At 46.5% G+C, this 20,918-nt stretch overlaps 1 protein-coding gene across 1 annotated transcript in view; it reads right to left on the reverse strand.

Annotated features, from left to right (window-relative positions):
- PRICKLE2 (prickle planar cell polarity protein 2) overlaps positions 1-20,676 on the reverse strand; it is a 339,940-nt gene extending 319,264 nt beyond the window's left edge. Inside the window, exons 1-2 of the mRNA XM_040995060.1 lie at positions 20,635-20,676; positions 19,757-19,842 (exon numbers count right to left, since the gene is read on the reverse strand). Coding sequence (XP_040850994.1) covers positions 19,757-19,842; positions 20,635-20,676 — 128 coding nt within the window. The remainder of the gene's footprint in view (positions 1-19,756; positions 19,843-20,634) is intronic.
- Between the last annotated feature and the right edge of the window lie 242 nt (positions 20,677-20,918).

The raw sequence follows: 20,918 nt of genomic DNA on the forward strand, positions 1-20,918 counted from the left end.
CAGTAGAGAAGCTATTAAAACAAAGCGTGGTATAGAATATACAGTAGACAACCTCTTTTTAAGTTTTGTTTACTGAGAATATTTGTGTAGACTAATATTGCCATCTCTCCAAGTGCTATTGCTAAGCGCAAAAAAGCAAGTACTCGTGTTATATGACCCTGTGTGTCAAAACACACACACACACACACACACACTAACTTCTAGATATACACACACAGTGTGGGCGCCTCACAAAGTACAAGTTCATGGAAGGGGCAGCAGAGCGGGACACTGGCTTAACCCTCGGCCCACAGTGCAGACATCCGGTGATGCAATGCCAGTCCCAGACCCAGCTCTTCAGATTCCAATCTAGCTCTTTTCTTTTTTTCTTAAAGATTTATTTTTATTATTTTTTCATTGGAAAGGCGGATATACAGAGAAGAGAGACAGAGAGGAAGATCTTCCGTCCGATGATTCACTCCCCAAGTGAGCACAATGGGCCGATACTATGCCGATCTGAAGCCAGGAGCCTCTTCCGGGTCTCCCACGCGGGTGCAGGTTCCCAAAGCTTTGGGCCATCCTCGACTGCTTTCCAAGGCCACAGGCAGGGAGCTGGAAAAGAAGCGGAGCTGCCGGGATTAGAACCGGCGCCCATATGGGATCCCGGGCGTGCAAGGCGAGGACCTTTAACCACTTGCGCCACCGCGCCGGGCCCTAGCTCTTTTCTAATGCACCCAAAAAAACAGCACAAGATGGCCCAAGTGTTTGTGCCCCTTTCACCCACCCAGGGGATCTGGAAGCAGGTCCTGGCTCCTGGGTTTAGCCTGGCTGAACCTCACCTTGAGCAGTCTTTTGGTGAATAAATTAGCAGGTATACCTGTGACCCTTTCTAGCTCTCACTCAGCATCTCTTCCTCTCTCTCTCTCTCATTCACTCACTATTTCCCCTGCTTTTCAAATAAATAAACCTACAAGAGTTCATGAAAAAATATAATTAAAAACATCTATTTTTGTGCAAACTGCAATCCATGCATAGCTTTCATAATACATTATTTTCCATGAACTTCTTGAAGTATTTTAATACTTCTTATTGATGTAAGTATAATATACATGGACCCCTTGATGTATGTGTAAGCAAGGAAGGGCATCTAACTCCATATACACACATTTTTGACATCTTCATAAATCTATCTCATAGCATATGCTGCCACAGTAGGGATCCAATACATTTTCCTGCGTGAGTGAACTCCCTTTAAGCTTCTTCCAGATCAATTTTCCAGCGTGCCCTCTCGTGAAAACTTGACCCCAAAACGTTGTTCCAAGTTTTTTTTCCCATCTATTTATTACTCCACATTTAACACTCTTCTCAGATAATTTGCACAGCGGCCCAGCAATAACCATGGGGAAGATAACACTTGGAGACTTTCACACAGAACTATCCTGGGAGCCACCCAATCAGGCTGACTTTCCTGCAAGGAAACTTTCTGAGTGGTGATGGTGATGATTTCATTGGGAGGTTAAAAAGGCACGCGGGCTCAGCGTTTGCACCGAGACGGTAGGGTTTCACGCCCTCACCCACACTCGCCCACAGTAGCGCTGGGACATACTTCCCCACATATGTAATGTGAACTCTAGCCCTCTGTGCCGTTAGCTGTAACACGATAGGGGCTAGCCACGGGATTAATCGTATTCCTTCATCCTACAGGCTTTAATCCTAAAACAAGCAGTCCCAAATGCATTCCTCAACAGCATATGTGCTTTCTCAGTTGCTGAAATCAGTGGTGCGGGATGAGATTCCTGAAATGTTCCAGGTTATTCCTCAATAGATAAAGACGCCGGTTCACAGAGAAGCTGGGCGAGAATGAAAGCGATACCTATCCCCTCTTAATACCCATTAAATTCACATTGATTCAATTTCCTCCAGGAGCTTACGAGAAGTCCGAAGTTTTAAATGCAGTCATCCTATCTCAAGAAGCGTATTCTACAAAGGCATACTTATCTTTCGCAGGTACTTAAGATTTCATTAATTTTGGATTTTAAAACCACAGAGAACACAATCTATACCTTACTATTGAAAATGACAGGGCCCGGCGTGGTGGCGCAAGTGGTTAAAGGTCCTCGCCTTGCATGCCCAGGATCCCATATGGGCGCCGGTTCTAATCCCGGCGGCCCCGCTTCCCTTCCAGCTCCCTGCCTGTGGCCTTGGAAAGCAGTCGAGGATGGCCCAAAGCTTTGGGACTCTGCACCCGCGTGGGAGACCCAGAGGAGGCTCCTGGCTTTGGATCGGCATAGTATCGGCCCGTTGTGCTCACTTGGGGAGTGAATCATCGGACGGAGGATCTTCCTCTCTGTCTCTCCTCTCTGTATATCCGCCTTTCCAATGAAAAAATAATAAAAAAATAAATCTTTAAAAAAAAAAAAAAAGAAAATGACAGTTTTAACACATTTGTGAAGCAACCAAAATGAATTCTTGACCCCTGGTGAGCACCTGGCATAGCACAGCCCTTGCCTAACACACTCAATGTCTATATTCAGTTGATTAATTTTTTAAAATTTTTCGTTTTTAAAGAAAAAAGATTTATTTTTTTTATTAGAAAGTCAGATATACAGAGAGGAGGAGAGACAGAGAGGAAGCTCCTTCATCCACTGATTCACTCCCCAAACATCCACAACGGCAGAACTGCGCCAATCTGAAGCCAGGAGCCAGGAGCTTCTTCTGAGTCTCCCGCATAACTACAGGGTCCCAAAGCCTTGCGCCATCAGCCAACTCCAGTCCAGGCCAAAGCCAGGTACTTGGAACACTATCAGAGTCTCCCATATGGGTGGCAGAGACTCAACTATTGCAGCATCACTACTACCTTCCCAGATGCCTTAGCAGAAAGCTGCACATTAGCAGCGATGACACTTCAACTGGTGCTTAGAAATGTGGCTCCTAAGTGGCCGATTAATGTGCCATACTACAACACCTGCTCTAAGTTGGCTAATTTTTAAAAATCCAATTGAGATGCAATTCAATGGTACGTAACTGAAAGCCAAATATAAAAACAAAAATTCATTTCTTTCCCCAATAACTACCAACCATGTAATTAAAGAATTCTGACTCCATGGTTATCAGAGAACCAGGCATTCTTATCTTTTTGTTCTGATTCCCTAAACTTAGGGCTTCTATCTCCTGACCCAATTTAGCTACTTGAGCTCCACTGCTCTCAGGCCTTTGGCATTTCATGTCCCTGGCCCCGGATCACCGGATGCCAGGAGCACCACTCCCAGGTAACCGGGATGAGGGGAAGAGACACTCAGGAGTGTCCCGACGCCCAGACTGCTAGGTGCCAGAAGAGATTTCTGACCCCGTGCTCTTGCGATAGCTTCCTGACAGCTCTCAGATCACAGCACTGGCCACAATTAGTCTTGTTCACACCCCTGGGCAACTCAACTTCCTAAGGAACCAGAAGAGGTATTTCCATTCTCTTAAAGAGGAGACCCAAGCTTCACTCGAAGCCTGGAAGTATGCACACCGTTTTAATAATTTCTAGGAAAAAAAATGACATTGTTCACTGAACACGGAGCTCGGCATTCCACAAGAACTTCTTGCCTCACAGCTATTTAGATCGGATGCACAAATAAGCAGAAACATTAGAAATGGTAATGTCTTCATTAAGAAAACAAATGATACCTTCCCAAACGCCTGCCTGCTGAGACCCTCTGCCCAGTTTTCTAATGAGGTTGTTTCATGTTTATTTTTATTAGTTAGAGCTGCTTTCATGTTTTTTAAAAAAAAAGTCAGGCCTCTGTATATTACAAGTGATCCAAATAATTTTTTTTTAGTGTGTTTTTTTTCTTAATTAAATTATTCATGTCAAAATGATCCAGCTTCTGGGGACTGGCATTGTGGCGTAGCGGGTTAAGCAAGTCTAAGGCAGCATCCCGTGTCGGAATGCTGGTTCCCATCCAGGCTACTCCCCTTCTGAATCAGCTTCCTGCTACTACATCTGGGAAAGCAGTGGACAAAGGTGCCAGCACCTGGGCCCCTCCTTCAGACAGCTCCAGCAGACCTCCTCACTCCTGACCTCGGCCCGGCCCAGACCTGACTTTTGGAGACATTTGGGGAGTGAACCAGTAGATGGAAGTTATTTTTCTATTTCTCTTTGTGTGTATGAATGTGTGTGTGTGTCTGTAATCCTATCTTTCAAATACATCTTTTTTAAAAATTCATTTTTTAATGACCTCTGAATTGCATATCACCCATTGCTTACTCATTCATTTAAACCCAATTCCATCAGCATTTTTGCTAATCGCCAAGTACTGTTCTTAGTGCTGGGACACTGGACCAAAAAGACATGGAACAAAACATCCTCATGAAGTTTAACTTCTGGTGTAGGCTAAAGTAGTTCATTCTAGGGCAGAGAGGAAAACATTAAAAATATAATGTTAGGGAGTGATAAGAACTAAGGAAAACATTAAAGGCAGGAAGGGACAAGGGAGTGTGCAGAGTTATTTAAGGACAGTCAAGGAAGACTGCTCTAAGGAAAGAACATCAGAGAGGAAGCCTGGAGAGCAGCGAGTGAGCAAACCCTGCCGGTGTCAGGCAAGCACCCTGGGGTGCCACTGGGCCCCTGTGTCTGGGGGCGGGGAGGACAGCCAAGTGGCCCATGTGGCTAGATGAGGGTAGGAGTGGGGAGGCAAGAAGTGAGAATACTTGGATTCAGAGATACCTTTCAGGTCCCAAGTATTTATACATAAGAAAATTTAAATATTTTAAGTTTGGGGCCACATGAAAAGCTGGCTGGTTGTCGTACTAGCATTTGTAGAATTGCTTTTCTACTGCATTTACACATATTTATTTGTGGGGAAGAGATACACAGAGGGAGAGACAGAGAGACAGAGTGCATGCTCTCTCATCAGCCAGTTCATCCCCCCAAAACGACTGCAATGGCAAGTGGTGTGGTGTTGGGCTGAAGCTGGGAGCCAGGAACTCAATGGAGGTCTCCCATGTAGGTGGTAGAGACCCAACGACTCGCACCTGCTGGCTTCCAAGATTCCCCACTGATTTTAAATTCCACCTTTATCATCTACCATTGTCTCCGTGCTGACTTTGCAAGATGTTCTAGAGTGTGTGATACGGATCTCTCTGTAATCTTCAGAGTTCTGAAGCCTTGAATGTATGTTACTATCTGAAAGGTCAGGAACATTTCGATAAGCTTCTCTGATGTGCACAGAAATACCACACCTTGGTTGGTTCTATTTTGCATGTGATGAAAGATCACAAAACCCCTCTCTTAACCTTCTTGGTCTCTAAGCGACAGGAAAGACTACAACAACAAGAATACACTAAAGCTCAAGGGAAACAAACTTCAATCTGACCTGGGAATCTTCTCCACCGATACCAACATTATGGCCTGCTGAATGAGACAGCCATTTAACCAGAAGCAATACATTTTCATTTCTTTTTCAGCTCTGCCTGAAGGGCTGGGCTAAGGTTCAGGCCAGTGGTCCTTAAACTGTACTCACCAATCAGAAGCTGTAGTACCCGGGACTCGAACAGATACGCAAATTCTAACTTTCACTTGAAATCTAAGGAATGGGGAATTCTGAGGGTGAAAGGGTAACCATCCAGGTGTTTCTAATGCACCTCAATGTGTAGAAAACACTGGTTCAACTTCTGGCACCAGCCATCCAGATCCAAACATATAACAAGATAAAGAGTCCCAGGTCTGAGATGAGGGTCTTAAGATCTTATGTGAGTTTCAATATCAACTAGGAGTGTAAATGCACCCAGGAAAGAATTAAACTTACAGCATCTCATGGCCTCTTTGGAAACAATGTGGATAATGGTGTTGATCTCCCACATATTTTTCAAGAATTACACAAGAGAAAGCAAGAACTGTTCAAAATTATATTCCTGGCATATTGTAAACATTCAATGAATGATATCTAACATCACGGTGATGTTATTAGATGCATCACTTGTTTTAATTTTTATTTCTAGTCGTTTATTCTGAAACAGATCCTTTCCATATTGAATTTCCAGGTAATTAGAAGGAGGGCACACAATTAACACTGGGATTTTTCTGGTGTGTTTATGGAGAAGCGGGCGGGGGAGGGGGTGGCATGAGCTAGCCGACAGCAATCTGTGGATGGAAAGCATTTCTGGCCTTACTAAACATTTCCTTTTCAGTTTTTCCCTTTGAAAGTGAATTCAGCATAAAGCCTAGACGTTAATTAAAAGGCCCAAGGCCAGAAGTTCTTCCACAAATAACTATGTACACACCACCAGTTCATATCCTACACCCGCACCCTGACGAAGCTCAACAAAGGCTAAAGTCAAATAGATGCATTTTCTAGCACGGCCCCAGGGTCCATGGATTCAGACAGTTGAACTCAACAATATGGGCAGAAAAACTCCACAGAATCACCTCCTTTGCCAGCAGCCTCTACAGTCTTTTCCTGTTGCAGGCACTCAACTGGGCCTAGGAAAGTCAGTGTATTTGTCACGAAACACCACCAAATCAAGACCCAGCCCTCCTCTGCCAAGGCAGTCTTACCAAGCACACATTTAACTGCACTGCTTCAGAATAGAGAGCTACCTGTGCCCTATGACCATCACTGTCCAACCATTACAGAGGGTGACAGTGATCTCTGAAGGTGATTTTATGTGGAAAGGAGAACCTTGCAGATATCATTAAGGATCTTGAAAGGAAATGATCCTGCATTACAGTGGGGTGTAAATCCAATGAGAAGTCCACAAGAGGAGGGAAGGGAAGCCGATAAAAGAAGGCCACGTGACCAAGGAGGCCAACCTGGGAGTGATATACTACAGCTACTGGAAGCTAGGACTGAGGTGTGGTAATCACCTTAAGAAAAGCCAGAGGGAACCAACTTCTTGACAAGTTAACTTTGAATTTCTGGCACCAGGAAAACAGACTAGGGGGCAGCACTGTGGCAGAGCAGATTAAGCCCATATCAGGTGTCAGCTCAAGTCCCCACTGCTCCACTTTCCAAATAACTTCCTGCTAAAGTACCAGGGAAAGCAGGAGAAGACGGTCTGGGTTCTTGGACCCTTGTCACTCCTAGGGGGAACCGGGATGACATCCTGAGCTCCTGGCTTCAGTCTAGCGCACTTGGGGAGTGAGCCAACAGATGCAAGATCTCTCTCCGTCTCTCCCTTTATCTGAGCCATTTTGCATTTTAAATAAAGATAATCTTTTTAACGTAAAAGATAAAGCAAAACACGAATTACACCCTAATGCTAAGAGTACTGGGCTTTGGGTAATAGAGTTAATATTATTTTTTTATAAGCACTTCACTGAGCTTTCCAGATTGTCCATACATTTATCATGTTATAATCTGATAAAAGTTAATTTAAAATACACATACCTTATAATGTTATCATCAGGATTTTTAATTTTTTAAAATATTGCCTGAAATGTCTAGCAGTCAGACACATTTATTATAGAAACAACCTTGTTTAACCCATTCCATGGCTATAAGTAGGCTGAAGCTGAGGCTACCTTATTGTCTTCCAATTTTTGACTTCATGAGGCCAGAGAAGGCTGTCACTGTGATTTCCAAACAACTAAATAAGTTGCTGGAGCAGTGCCAAAGGTCCAGTCATCAAGGATGCAAATGAAGGGGAGTCCTCTGGGCTGTGTGATCATGCCGCACAAGAGATTTTGAGAAATGGACATTATCAGGGTAATTTCACAGAGCCACTGAGGAAGAAAAACACCTGCATTCTCTTAATAAGTCCCCTGGAGGCCTAAGTCCTCTGTACTGAGGCCTGGGGATCCACTATGAGCGTTAGGCTTGCACATAATGAGCCCGTTCTTATGAACTGTGCAGGCAGCTTCTGTGTCGTGGACTAGTTTCCCACACACCAACTCAAATAATGCTTCCCTTAAATGCCTTCTGATGGTCCAAATAACACTTTCCTTAAACCTCTTCCGATGGTGCACTGTGCTCCAGGTTGCCCACATGACGACAAGATTGCTACAGTGATGGGAGTCCACATACGAAAACACAGTTTCAAGGACTGCAAGAAAGACTATCTTGTTTATTTGTGCTCCCCATCTCAGAGCATCTGGGTTCAAGTCATAGTTTCAATTACAATTCCAGCTTCCTGCTGCTGCAAAAGCTGGCAGGTAGCAGGTGACTCAAGTGGTTGAATCCCAGGCACCCACGTGGGAAAACCAGGGAATGAGTCCCTAGCTCTTGGGCTAGGCCAGACCCATCCCTAGCTGTTGCAGGCATTTGGGTCCCAGCCTGAGACGAGAAGGTCTCCCTGTCTGTCCCTCTGCTCTTCAAGAAATATTAAATAAATAAAAAATCTCAAGACCACTCCCCCAGATAGTCCAGTTGAACATAAGGCTGTTAAAGTAAGCAGAGTTCCCTTTATTACAGAAGATCTGACAACATAACATCAAGACATGCTCTTGGAACCAAACATGGTACTGTACGGGGAGGGGGAACTTTAGAAAATGGAACTCACACACAATATATTTTGGCATAAAAAAACCTGTTTTAAATCCACTCATAGTTTTTTTTTTCAAGGATACACATTTTTTTCCATGAACTTTTTGAAGACCCCTGTTATTTGATTCAGTTCCTCACGCCATGGTATTTTTCTGACATTTCAGCAACCCAGCTTCATACCCTCTGACTTGTTAGGAGTTTTCCCTTTGAAACCTCAGGCCCCAAATGAACCCGTTAACCCAGCATGCTTGAGACATTTTGCTTACTACAGATATTTATAAACTCTCACTCCCAGGCCACTGCTTCCCCTAAGCCTCAATTTTTTGGTTTGAATTTTTTTTTTTTTTAGATGCAGAGAGAGAGAGAGACAAACAAGAAACAGAGAGAATGAAACAGTGAGAAAGATACACAAGAGGAAAGAGAGGGGCGGGATGTCAATCAGCTCATCCTTCAAACACTGGCCACACCAGGGCTGGCCCAGGCCAAAGCTAGAAACTGGAACTCCACCCAGGTCTCCCACGTGGGGGGCAGGAACCCAACTACTCCAGCCTTCAACTGCTCCCTCCAGGGTCTGCAAGAGCAGGCACCTGAAGTCAGGGACAGAGCTGGGATTAAGCCCGGGCACACCGATATGGGATGTGGGGATCACCACGGCTAGGTCAAACAGCTTCCCCAACACCAATACATTCACACCAAGACTCCTAGGGCTAAACACTGTTGGTTCAAAGATGCAGAATACTGAGTCCCAAAGACCTGGTTTCCAATCCAGGCTCCTTCCCTTAGTACCTGTATATATTTGAGCATATTAGCACGTTTGTTTCCTCATATTTCGAAAGTAAAAAACTAAAGACATGCCTTGCAAAATAGTTGTGACTATGGCATGAAGAGACGCATCAAGAATTCTAGCATGGGGCAGGTCCTCGGAAATACTGAGTCCTTTTCTCACAACATCCCCCTCGACAGTTACTCAGGTGACCAAGGAGATAACTGGATTCATCTACCACTCATATCGGCCATCCACAAGTAAAACATTCTCTTGCTGGTTCCTTCCAAATCATTAGTCTCAAACTCAGGTACAAGTAGTAAAAGCCAGCAAAATCAACAAGTTAGGCAGGAGGTGGGGTGCGGGAGGTGGGTGGCTATGCAGCCGGGAACTGTAACTGTGGCAAAGTTGAGCACACATGCTCCATCTCAGGGCAAAGAAGAAACATGAAGACTAGAACAGTCAAATATCGCCATTGTTCCACAGAAAGCCCAAATCTGAATCGTTACACAAAACTCCAAATCCTGGCAACAAATTCAAAATTTAAATTGGTGTAACACTAACAGTGCATACACTAAGGCCTGATCCAGTCTTGGAAGGCTCATGTACTGCGCAAATACCCTTCTCTCCCATGCATCAGAGGAAGGAGCTTCTGCTAATACACTTGACATCACATACGTGGGGCAGCGTCAAACATGAAAGACAACCTCAACAACCCAGACTCATGGAGCAGGCGGAAAGTGAAACAGATTGTCACCTTGAAGATGGCTGGTTTTCTTTTTGAGCATGATAGTTCATGGTCTGGCTGCTGGGATGCACTTCCGAAAAGAGATCCCAGGGACATAGCTTGAAAGGTACCTCCTTCTCAGACTTTGCATCTATGCATTCCTTCCTTAGGGAAAAAGATGTTGAAGGTGCAGGGCTCAACCCAACCAAAGTATCTCACCTGCCATGGACTTCCACATGTCTCTCAGTGAGCGTGTGCCAACCAATGGGACTCTACTACTCCACAGAGGTCTCATTCTTCTAGAACCTAACGCAAGTCTCTCATCTGCGTTTATTCCATGGGACACGTTTAGTCACCCTCATTTAACCAATGAGAATCCCTCAGCTCCGGCTGGGTAAGGGATCTGTCATCTATCATATAATCTACAATTCTCAGGGCCTTTACCTTAGTTATCCTTCATTCCTTACCCAGTCAGTCCTGTTTCCGTTAAACCCTCTTGAAATTACTTACTGGTTGGTATAAGTGCAGTTGCATACCACGAGACTGGGGGATGCAATCCATGATTTATATCCTCAAATTCTCATAACATGCCACAGAGGACAAACTCTATACCCCCATTTTTCTGATGCAAAATCCAAGGTTCAGAAAGACTTCAGCACTTGCCCAAAGGCATTCAGTCATTAAGAGGCAGGGCTACACTCCAAGCAGTCTTCAAAGCGTGTCCCTTTAACCACTCAGTTCTAACACTTCCCTATAAACTCTTACAAGCTCCATGGAAGCTTTTAATGACAGCAGCCGGAAATACACACTTCTCCCCGGAGATCATGCCCCACGACTCTCCCAAATGCAAGAGGGTAGAGTCCGTTTGATCTCAGAAAGCTCGAGGATCTGGGAAAATTTCCCATTAGGGAATGCTCCCACTCTCCACAGGGAAATCCCTCTGGGGTACTCATTAACTGCTGGGTAAAAGAGTAACCTTTGAGGTTTTGAATAAAATAACACATTTATTAGGTTCCCCTTCATCCCACCAACTGTAAGTGACACAGGCACTATGATGAATGATAATCTTTCAACAGAATGCGGGGATCATTTTCATGATTAAAGACAAATAAAATTAGTTTGAAAAAAAAAAAGATGGTTGACATTGCTATTCTGTGTTTCCTCATTACTCACTAGGTAAAGATTGTCACTCTGGGTGATTAAACAAGGACTAATTACCAGGTTGCCATAAGGGCTGAGATGCTAAGTTTCAGCCCGAACAGCACACAAATACCAGGATACTTCAAAATGTTTATGGAAAATGGGATAAAAAAAATAAGCTTATTTTCTTAACAAACATTTTTAGAAAGTTGCGCATATGAAGACTCTTCCCACAAAGCACAGGGAATGTAATGCATATACTTGAAAAATCTTTCACGGGAACATAAACTTACCTAATTAAATTTCCCATGAATTTTTGCAAGTTTCCTTGTCCAAAGTTTCCAAAGAGTAGAAATTGGAACCACTTTCAGGAGGACAATTTGGCAAGAGTTTTTGAAAATTTAAATACATTCTCTGACCTGCCAGTTCCAATCGTGCCACAGAAATGGACGCACACATAAGCAGGGTGACCAGAAAGCAAGCTACCATCCCACAGTACACAGGTACAAGGACAAATGGGAAAACAGCCACAGTGGTCACGCACACAGAAATGTTGACTCAAGGGCCACCCATTCAATGGATTTGAAAAGCTCATCAAGGTATTAGATCTTTTTAAACTGATATGGAATGATTAGCTATAAAGTATTTCTATGCATGAACAAGAATGAGCTGTAAAGACAGTCCAGAGGAGATAGGCTGTCTGCAATGTTCACACATAATCATCTGAATGACTCTGAGGAGACAAATATCAAGTCTTGCGCACTCTGTCCACACACTGAATGTGTGGGGTCCAGGAAGATGGTTAGGCCAATGGGACTGAAGGGCTGTCGTCAACCACACAACACTGTCATTGCAACACTGCCCCTCCATGATTGTCAGGGATCTTCAGACATTCCAAAGAAACTGCACATTATAAAAAACTATGCAGAGCCCCACACGATGCCTCAGCAGCTAAATGCTTGCCTTGAACATGCCACGATCCCATACAGCACCAGTTCATATCCTGGCTGCTCTACTTTCTACCCAACTCCCTGCTTATGGCCTGGAAAAGCAATAGTGGATGTCCCAAAACCCTGAGACCCTGCATCCATTTGGGACACCTGGAAGAAGTTCCTGGCTCCAGATTAGCTCAGCTTTGGCCATTGCAGCCACTTCAGGGGTTGAACCAGTGGACAAAAGATCTTTCTGTCTCTCCTCTCTATAAATCTGCCTTTCCAATAAAAACAGATATGTCAATAACAGGAAGAAAAAAGAAATTAACTACACATGTTATTGATTTTGTTTTGTAGCTTTTCATGTAACGTGATGTATAGTAACTGTGCAATGGAGACTATCATACCTAGTAGCATGATACTTCATGGTGTTGTAAATTTCTAGTTTTCTTCCTGTTGTTGATTTTGTATTGTGGCTTCTCAGTTAAGGGGATGTATAGTAACTGTGTAATGGAGACTACCATATTCAGATGTGAAGATACAATGCAGTATGCATTTCTACTTCCAGACAAAGATGGACTTACAATGAAACTGTTTACTCTATCTTGAGAATAGGATGCTGGACTCTCTGCCATTGTCCATGCCCACAATAATGGACATATGACTGTGTATTAAGAAATATACTATAGTAATGATACAGGGAAACTGAGCAAAGTGGAAGGAAATTGGGGAGGGGATAAAGGAAATCCCAGGGCCTATGGAACTGTATCATAAAATAATAAAAAATAATAAATAAATATGTCTTTTAAAAAACTATGCATACGATCTGGCATTCTGGCACAGCAGGTAAAGCTGCTGGCAGCAACACTGGCATTCCATTTTGGCTTTAGTGTGTGTCTTGGCTGGTCCACTTCCCATTCAGATTCTTGATAATGGCCTGGGAAAGCAGTAGAAGATGGCCCAAAGTGCTTGGGCTCCTGCCACCCATATGGGAGACCTGGACAAAGCTTCTGGCTCCTGGCTTCATTCAGCCAGGCCCAGTGCTGGCCACTGCAGCTATCTAGAGAGTAAACCAGTGGGTACATGAGCTCTCTCCCTTCCTCCCTCCGTCCTCTCTGTGACTCTTCCTTTCAAATGTTTGAAAGCATTTTTTAAAGAGCTACGGATGAATCCCAATTTTTGTAAGATACACTTATCTTTGGCTAACATCATTTTTCCCTGGAATTGTTGAAGTTCCCTCATATTGACTGAGTGGGGATGACTGCATTCCAGTAAAACTTTACTTAATGTATTTTAAGACTGAAATTCTGTACCAGTTTTTATATGCTGGAAGGCATTACTCTTTTTACATTTTTATTCAACCACTCAGAAATATAGGGATGGGCCTTGGGTGCAGCAGCTTGGTACACCACTTGGAATATTCATACTCCATATTGGAATGCCTGGGTTTGAGTGCTGGCTCCACTCCCAATCCCAGTTTCCAGCTAACGTATGCTCCGGGAGGCAGCAGGTCATGCCCCAGTCACGTGGGAGACCTGGATGGACTTCCGGGTTCCTGCTACAGCTTTGCTCACTCAGTTACTCCCGGAAAACAGTCACTGGGAGCTCTCTGACTGGGCATCTCTGCCTCTCTAATAAATGTCTTAAATAGTTTGCAGTTTAAATACATGTGTTGGCTAACTGGCCATCCAAAACAAGTAGCAGGCAAGTTTTGTCTGCTAGCTGCACTTTACCAAGTCTGCCCTAGGAGGAAAAAAAATGATTAGAAAATGATTGCCCCTCTGTGAAATGGATATCATACATGTGTCCAAGCACGTGGGAGGTTCTAGCATTTTTTACAGTACCTATATTTACTTCAGAAACGGGAACAGCACTATGGATATATTAGAATGCTTCCAGATGAAGATCCTACTGAGGTATGTCAACTTCCATCAGGCACACTGTGAAATGTCACTGAGATAAGGTGGGCCAAGCAGCAACTTCCTAAACTGAGAGTAAGTCTCCCTCTCTTTCTCTCACACACACCCTCACCGTGTTTTCCCTTTGCCTGGTACATCACTGATTGAGGCAGTGTTTTTTCCTCCTCAGGCAAAACAGTCAGCGGGAACCCATTTCTTAGCCAGACCACAATCCACCAAAGCAAACCAGGCCGACATCCCTCCAACTCAGCACTCCCGTCATCAATCAACGGGGTCACCCCAGCAACTGAGCAAAGCAGCTTTCCAAAGCGCAGGCCCGGCTGGCCCAGCTGGTGCTGCCTCTGGTATAATCACTGCACCACCAAAGCACCCGGCTGGGGAAGGCAGCCGGCTGCTTGGCCTGACCAGGCCGTTGTCAGGAGACCAGCCACTCTGCATAATGATCCTGCCCTCACAAAGCCAGCCTGCTCCCGGCTTTCCCCAAGAGTCAGCTGCTCCTGAAAGTAGGACTCCAGGAGGCTTGTTCTGAAAGCCCGCCTTTGAATGCGCCAGTCAAATCTACATTTATCAGCAAAGCTGAAATGTTAAAGGGATTACAAGGGGCTTAGAAGCCGCCGTGGGTTCATTGATCTGGCCTTGCAAACCTCAGCTCTGAGCGCCCTTCAGAGTCTGCTTTGGTCTGCTTCCTGGTTCTTGGGCTGCATTTGATCCGACCACCCTTCTCATCCAGGTTGCAGATGCTTCCCTTTGGTCGTGACTCCAAAAGATTCTCATAGTCCTACATTCTATCTGAGAAGTGGCTACTTGCATATGCCCCTACACAGGGGCACAGATTAGGGGCAGTCAACATTTTCTGTAAAGAAAGAGAAATTAAATATCTTGGGCTCTGTGGCCCACATAGGTTCAGGCAGCAACTCAACTCTGTTCCCACAGCATGAAAAAATAATGACAGGTACGAAGGATTGTTCAGGTAACACCTTCTGTACACGCTGAAACTTGAATTTGATATCATTTTCACATGCATTGGAATATTTCTGATTTGCTTTCCATTGAAAAAATGTAAAAGACTTTCTTAGCTCATACACATCAAGTGCAGGGGTAGGTTGGCCCACAGGCTTAGGTTGGCTGTACCCAATATAGATACCTGCTATTCCAAGTGGGATGCCTGTGCCTGCGGCATCAGCACCACCTGGCTGCTAGAAATGCAGAATTCCAGGCTCTATCTCAGAACTTCAGAAACCAAGGCTGTCTTTGAACAAGATTCCTTGGTAATTCAAATATAAGTAAAACATAAGGAATCTTATTACAAGATGCAGACTTAGATAGGTAGGATAGCTTGGAATACTCTGACTTGCTGGCTGTGCAACCTTAGGCAAACTGTTAAGCCTCTCTGAGACTCAATTTTCCTATCAACCCAAATGGCTCTAAATAACTACAACTCCCAAGGTCTGTCATGAATAAAAGATAGGAAATAAGAAAGATTTGACCCTGTCCATGTTTAAAACATGGAAGTAAATATCAGAGATATTTACCATTTTTAAGATGATTTTTGGAGAAGTAAGATTGTTTATTTACATTTTCAAGCTCCAATCTCTTCCAGCACCTCACAGATAATGTAAATATTTGAAGATGTTTTTAAAGCTGCTATAATGTTGGGCACTATGATGAGTCAAGGTCATGCCAATCTAAAGGGAAAACAACCATGCCTCAAGTAGCCCTGATGTTGCTACAGCTTTAGCTTTTCCAAGAAAAGCTGGACAGCTGGATTTGAAATGGATCTTCCAAATGTCCACTAAAGATACACATGAGGGAGATGCATGATTTTTTCCAATTCTTTACCTTGAAATACATTTGTCTTTTAATTCTACTTTCCACAAACTTCTTAAAGATCCCTTGTCTGTTGCGTAGATCAAACAAAATCCATCTTCAGCCTGGAACTGGTCTGTAGGCAGTGACTTCAAGTTAGCAGGAAGAGACAATGGGCCACAAGCATACAGAACCGGGTTTAGAAGAGAAATCGCATCACCTTCCCTGGCCAAGGGACCTCAGGTAAGTTCTACAACAACCTTGAGCATGCATTTGCTCAACAGGAAAATAGCCAGATCCACCTGCCTGGTCCTACTGAGGAAGAAAGGGAACATGAATGGAGGACACAGAAACACAACACCAGAGTCTGCGCTTGCTATTGCTATTGCTGGTGTTGTTTTGATATTATTAACGCTACAATTATGGTTCATCAGCCCCTGGATGTGCAGAGAGCGATTCTTCACGGTGAACTTGGCCATTTTTCTCTCCTTGCTCAAGTGGGCTGCAAACAAGCAAACCCAATTAACTGGTTCCCAGAAAGCTATCTTGTAGCACAGGACATTAAGTGCTCAGTTATTGATGAGTGTGTGGCGGGCATTATCCATAGAGAAGCTTTACTCTTGCTCTTCCAGAGCATTCTCTCTGTGACCCAGCAGCCCTAGCCCACCCTGGGTGATATTTCTCCCAGGCTATATCACCTGTACCTCAACAGGGGCTCCCTGGCCCCAGCTGCCCTCATGGTGGGGGGAAAATGTTCTTGGCTCAGAATTTACAACCTCTATGGGTTTTAGAAAACCTAAAATCCTTCACATCTGCCTCCAAAAGTCATGGGAGACAATAAAAATAAGAAGCAAGAATATATCACTCAGGAAACACACACACACACAATCAGACTTCAGCAAGTCTGTGGGTATCATTTTTTGCCTAGAAAAAGAATCAGAGTGGACAAAAAAACAATTTGCCAAACACCATGGAAGGTGTATTCACTCAGTGCCTCTCAACTTCACCGATCAGCTAGGGTATCTGGGTCGAGCCTTGATGCAGTAGGTCTTGGTTGGCACCTGGGGCTCTGCCTGTCTCTCAAGCTGCCAGGAAGGAGATGGCAGAGTTGGTGGCTCCTGTAGCAGGGTTGATTCAGCATAATCCTCCTTCCTGCCTCACTCCAGCCTCTGCTCATATGTCACCTGCTCAGAGTCCTTCTCTCCAGTGAATTACCTATAGAATGAAGACAGGGTCCTGTCTACTTCTTCTCTGTGGCCTCCTCAGCACCAGCAGGGCACCTGGCACTCACAGCTAGCCCTCAAATATTTTTCAGTGCAGAAATCTCAGTTTGGAAAGGAAGGAAAACAAGACTTGGGCAGCTGAAGTCCTCCGCCCAAAGTCACGTGCCTCGTCAAAGCCACGACATGTGCCCATCAGCTCCATCAGGACTTCAAAGCCCCAGGCCTCCCCATCACACTGGAGGGAAGCCCAACTTGTTTACAACATGCTTCCTAAAAGGTTAGGGCTTTCATGCTGCGAGGAAGTCACATAATCATGTCCCGTTTTTAAAGGCTGCCTGCTGGGTAGACAATAGACAGGAGGGGACCGGGGTAGAAGCAGAAAGCCCAGAGAAGAGGAGGCTGCAGGGTTCCAGTGATAACCTTAGGGTTGTTTGAGGTGTGGATAAGGTGAGCCCCAGTCTCCTCTGGTTCCCAAGGCAACCTTACTTTCCTACCAAATTCTCTCCCAAGAGCTCACAGTGAGTGTCCCTGGTCCAAGGAGTGCAAAGTGGATTTGCAACTGCCAAAGAGAAGACTGTGTTGTCCCCCAGAGAAGAATGTCCCTCTCCTCCAAAATGTCACCCCAGAGGATGCCCCTGGGGAGAAGGCCAGGCCAGGGTAAAGGGCTGCTTCCTGTCCAGAAAACACTAGAAAAGCCATCACACCCCCACTCATGGCATCACCAGGTGGTATTTCTGCTGGTGGTGGGGAAACCACTTCTTGTGTGACAACTCCATGGAGCCTGATGAGCTTCTCTTGAGATAAAAGCTCCAGAATGGGCTTGGTTTCCCATCACAAAAGCAGCTGGACTCAAGTTACTTAAGGTTCTCCTAACAGACACGGTGGTGAAGGTCTGAAGGGGCCCTGGCCACCTTTGCACCAACCACACTAGGAATCATGTCTCCTACTGAGCAGCAGTGTGGAGGAAACGAAAAGGCATTTATGACTATGTGCCACGAGCCTACTTAAATTTCACCCATAGTTTTTCATCTCACACACACATTTTCCATAATTTTTTGAAGATACAGCCTAGGCATGGATTTCACAATTCTTGTACACCCCAAAAGACTTACATCTTAATTCCATTTTCCATGAACGTCATACCCACCCCTGACTGGTACCTGGTAGCTGGCCCAAAATGCTTCCAATAGCTCATATAAGCCCGACCATAACACCCTAGGGGTAAGCACCATTGTTAGACCCACTTAACAGTTAAGGAAACTAAGAATGAGCAAAGTTCACGGCTGGCAAAAATGGAAGTCTCAGTAATCACACACTCCCTATGTTAACACTCTAGATGCAGGGACCACTGTTTGTCCCACTTAACAGCTAGGCAAAACGACAACCAGGGAGAGTTCAGAGGTCACAGCCAGGGAGGGAGAGGAGCCAGGCCCCACATACACCTACACAGCATCTCTCCTGCCCAGGACTCTGGCTACTGCAAAGTAGGGAGGGAAGGGACGTTAGAAACCACTGTCTCCTATGTTCTTCCTGAATCTAAGTGGCCATATCTGGAGTGCGGCCACACTGGAATAGGTGCTAGCCAACATAAGGTTTCCACACCTGTTCCCACAGATTTCCCCCACTCACACATTTAGGAGAAGCCAGTGGGCAGTCCAGAGCCCGGCTCTCTGCGCCACACACCGTTGGCACCACTGATGATTGCCTATGGCTGCCAATTACATATTTATAAGGTCGCCTGCCTGGACTCTGACACACAAGTTATTAAAGGCCCCAGAGCCATAAGGGTTGCACTTGGTGCCCTGAAACAAAGACAGAGAGGCTGCCAGACCCATCAGAGGCAGGAACAAAAGCATTTCATTTTGTGAGGAGCCAGGTGGGGGTTTTCTGATAACTGGGTGCTCAACACACATGACAATCGGGAAGAAAGGAGCGAGGCACAAGCTGGGGCCAGGAGGAGTCGGGGAGAGCGAGGGGGAAAAGCCCATTTTGTTGTCAGTGTCTAGAAATGGCCCTCTTCAAAGGGGCACATGGGGGAAGGGGTAAGAAAAGGGGGAGGGGCGCCCCTCCTCCTACCTCCCCCCATGTACCCCCATCAAGGGCAGGCAGTTTAGGATACTCAGCAATTATGTCTCCCGCCATTGAGTTTTTGCTCAACAAGGGACAAATCACCAAGTCCTCTCTTTCCACCAGCCATCAGAGAGCTCGCACCCCAACTTTTCCCAGCTGGAGCCCCAAGCAACCAGATGCACAGGGAGGGTACCCAGATCCCTGGTCTCCCAAGCATAATCATTCCAAGACAGGCTGGGGCTGCCTGGGAGTCAACAGCCAAGGCACATTAATAAGAAACATCTGGCCACCGAAGAGGGTTGACACAGCACAGGCGGGCGGGCAGGGGTGGATTTGTGGTTGGGACCCAGAGTTACAGAGGCTGAATGAAAAACACAATTGGAAAATACCAGCTTGTGCAGACGGCGCGCACAAGCTGCACGGTGGCATTTAGCAACACGGCCAGGTTGCGGTGTTTGTGGCTGAGTCACCTACACACAGAGGAGACGCTCTCACATGTATGGGAAGGGGGATGCAGCCTGCACCCCCTCTCCTCTGTCCCCCCACCCCACCCGGGGTGCCTGGCCACCACTTCCACCTTCAATATTTGTAGCAGATGTAGCCCTGCTCTTAAAGGAACAGCCTTTGCATTCTTTCCATGTGACTTAAAAGTGAGATGGGAAAATAGGGGACTCGTTTGCTTATTTATGTATTTACTCCCTGCAGTGTAGTAAGGTCAGGGCATCCTACCTCCATTTATGCAAGGCGAACCCGGGGCACTGGTCACCGCAGGCGTTACAGGGCTGGCCTCTCTCTATCCGCCCAGGACCGGTCAACTTCAAAACAAAAAGACAACACAGGCATGTCTCCACCACGGGGGCCCCCTCCAGACTCCCACTGGGGTCCCAGGCTGGAGGGTCTAACCCTTCTCCCCAACTCCCCTCAAACTCAGCTGCTGTGATGTGACTCAGCTGTCCCTAATGGGTAGGATGAGAAGTGGGCATGGGGCAGGGCACTGTCGCGGCCCCCAGGGTGGTTCCCGGAGGGCTGGGTCCAGAGTCAGCACCGACCCACTAAGAAATGGCAAAGGCTGGGGCTTTGTCTGCTCCGGGCACCTTGGACACGGGTTTCTAGGAAACAAAAGCAAGACCTTTCTGCTCCCTCCAGAGTCCCCGGGAAGCGACCGTCGCGCGCCCGCCCTCTCTGGTGCGGGCTGGGGCTCCTACGAAGGGGGCAGCAGAGGGCAACCCAAAAGCCAGCCCTAAAGTCCACGTCCTGGAGCTACTAGAGCTCGCACAGGCTGCAGTTCCCAGCCTGGGATTCCCGTCTGCCTCGAGGAGAACCGAGGGGGCGAGAAGGGAGGTGGAGAGGGGGTTCCCGGGCACGCCCCGACTGTGACATTCAGGGCCACCGCTCGGGGCTCCCTGTCGCCCAACCCCAGCTGAGGTGTACGTGGGGAAGCTCGGGTCTGGGCCCTTTCCCTCGCCTCCTGCGCTCTCGCGCGCGCCCCGCCCGCTTACCTGGGGCCACAGGTGCGCGGCCGTGGGGCCCAGGGGGGCTGGGCACGGGCGCTGGCGGCTGACTGCTGGTACCCGGCGAAGGGCGCCGTTCGGGTCGGGGACACTCACCGAGCGGCTCGAGAGTCTTTTCCGGGAGCTTCGGCTGAACATGGCCGGGCGCTTCCAGCACGCAGCGCCGTCCGTCGGTCCGTCCGCGCCGCAGCCTTCGGGAAGGCGGGTCGCCTGAGCGGGCACCCTGGGCGCGGCGGCGGCTGCCGGTTCGGCTGTCTCCGCCTCGCAGCCCCCGGCAGGCTCCGGAGCGCACGCCTTCCCCCTCCTCCCTTCCCGCGGCCTCGCCCTCCCCAGCCCGCAGGTCCCTCCCTCTCTCCCGGCATCCCCCCGCCCGCCCCGCT

This window comes from Ochotona curzoniae, unplaced genomic scaffold, assembly GCF_017591425.1.
Source record: "Ochotona curzoniae isolate NIBS_2020 unplaced genomic scaffold, NIBS_Ocur_1.0 contig_908, whole genome shotgun sequence".
Lineage (NCBI taxonomy): Eukaryota > Metazoa > Chordata > Mammalia > Lagomorpha > Ochotonidae > Ochotona > Ochotona curzoniae.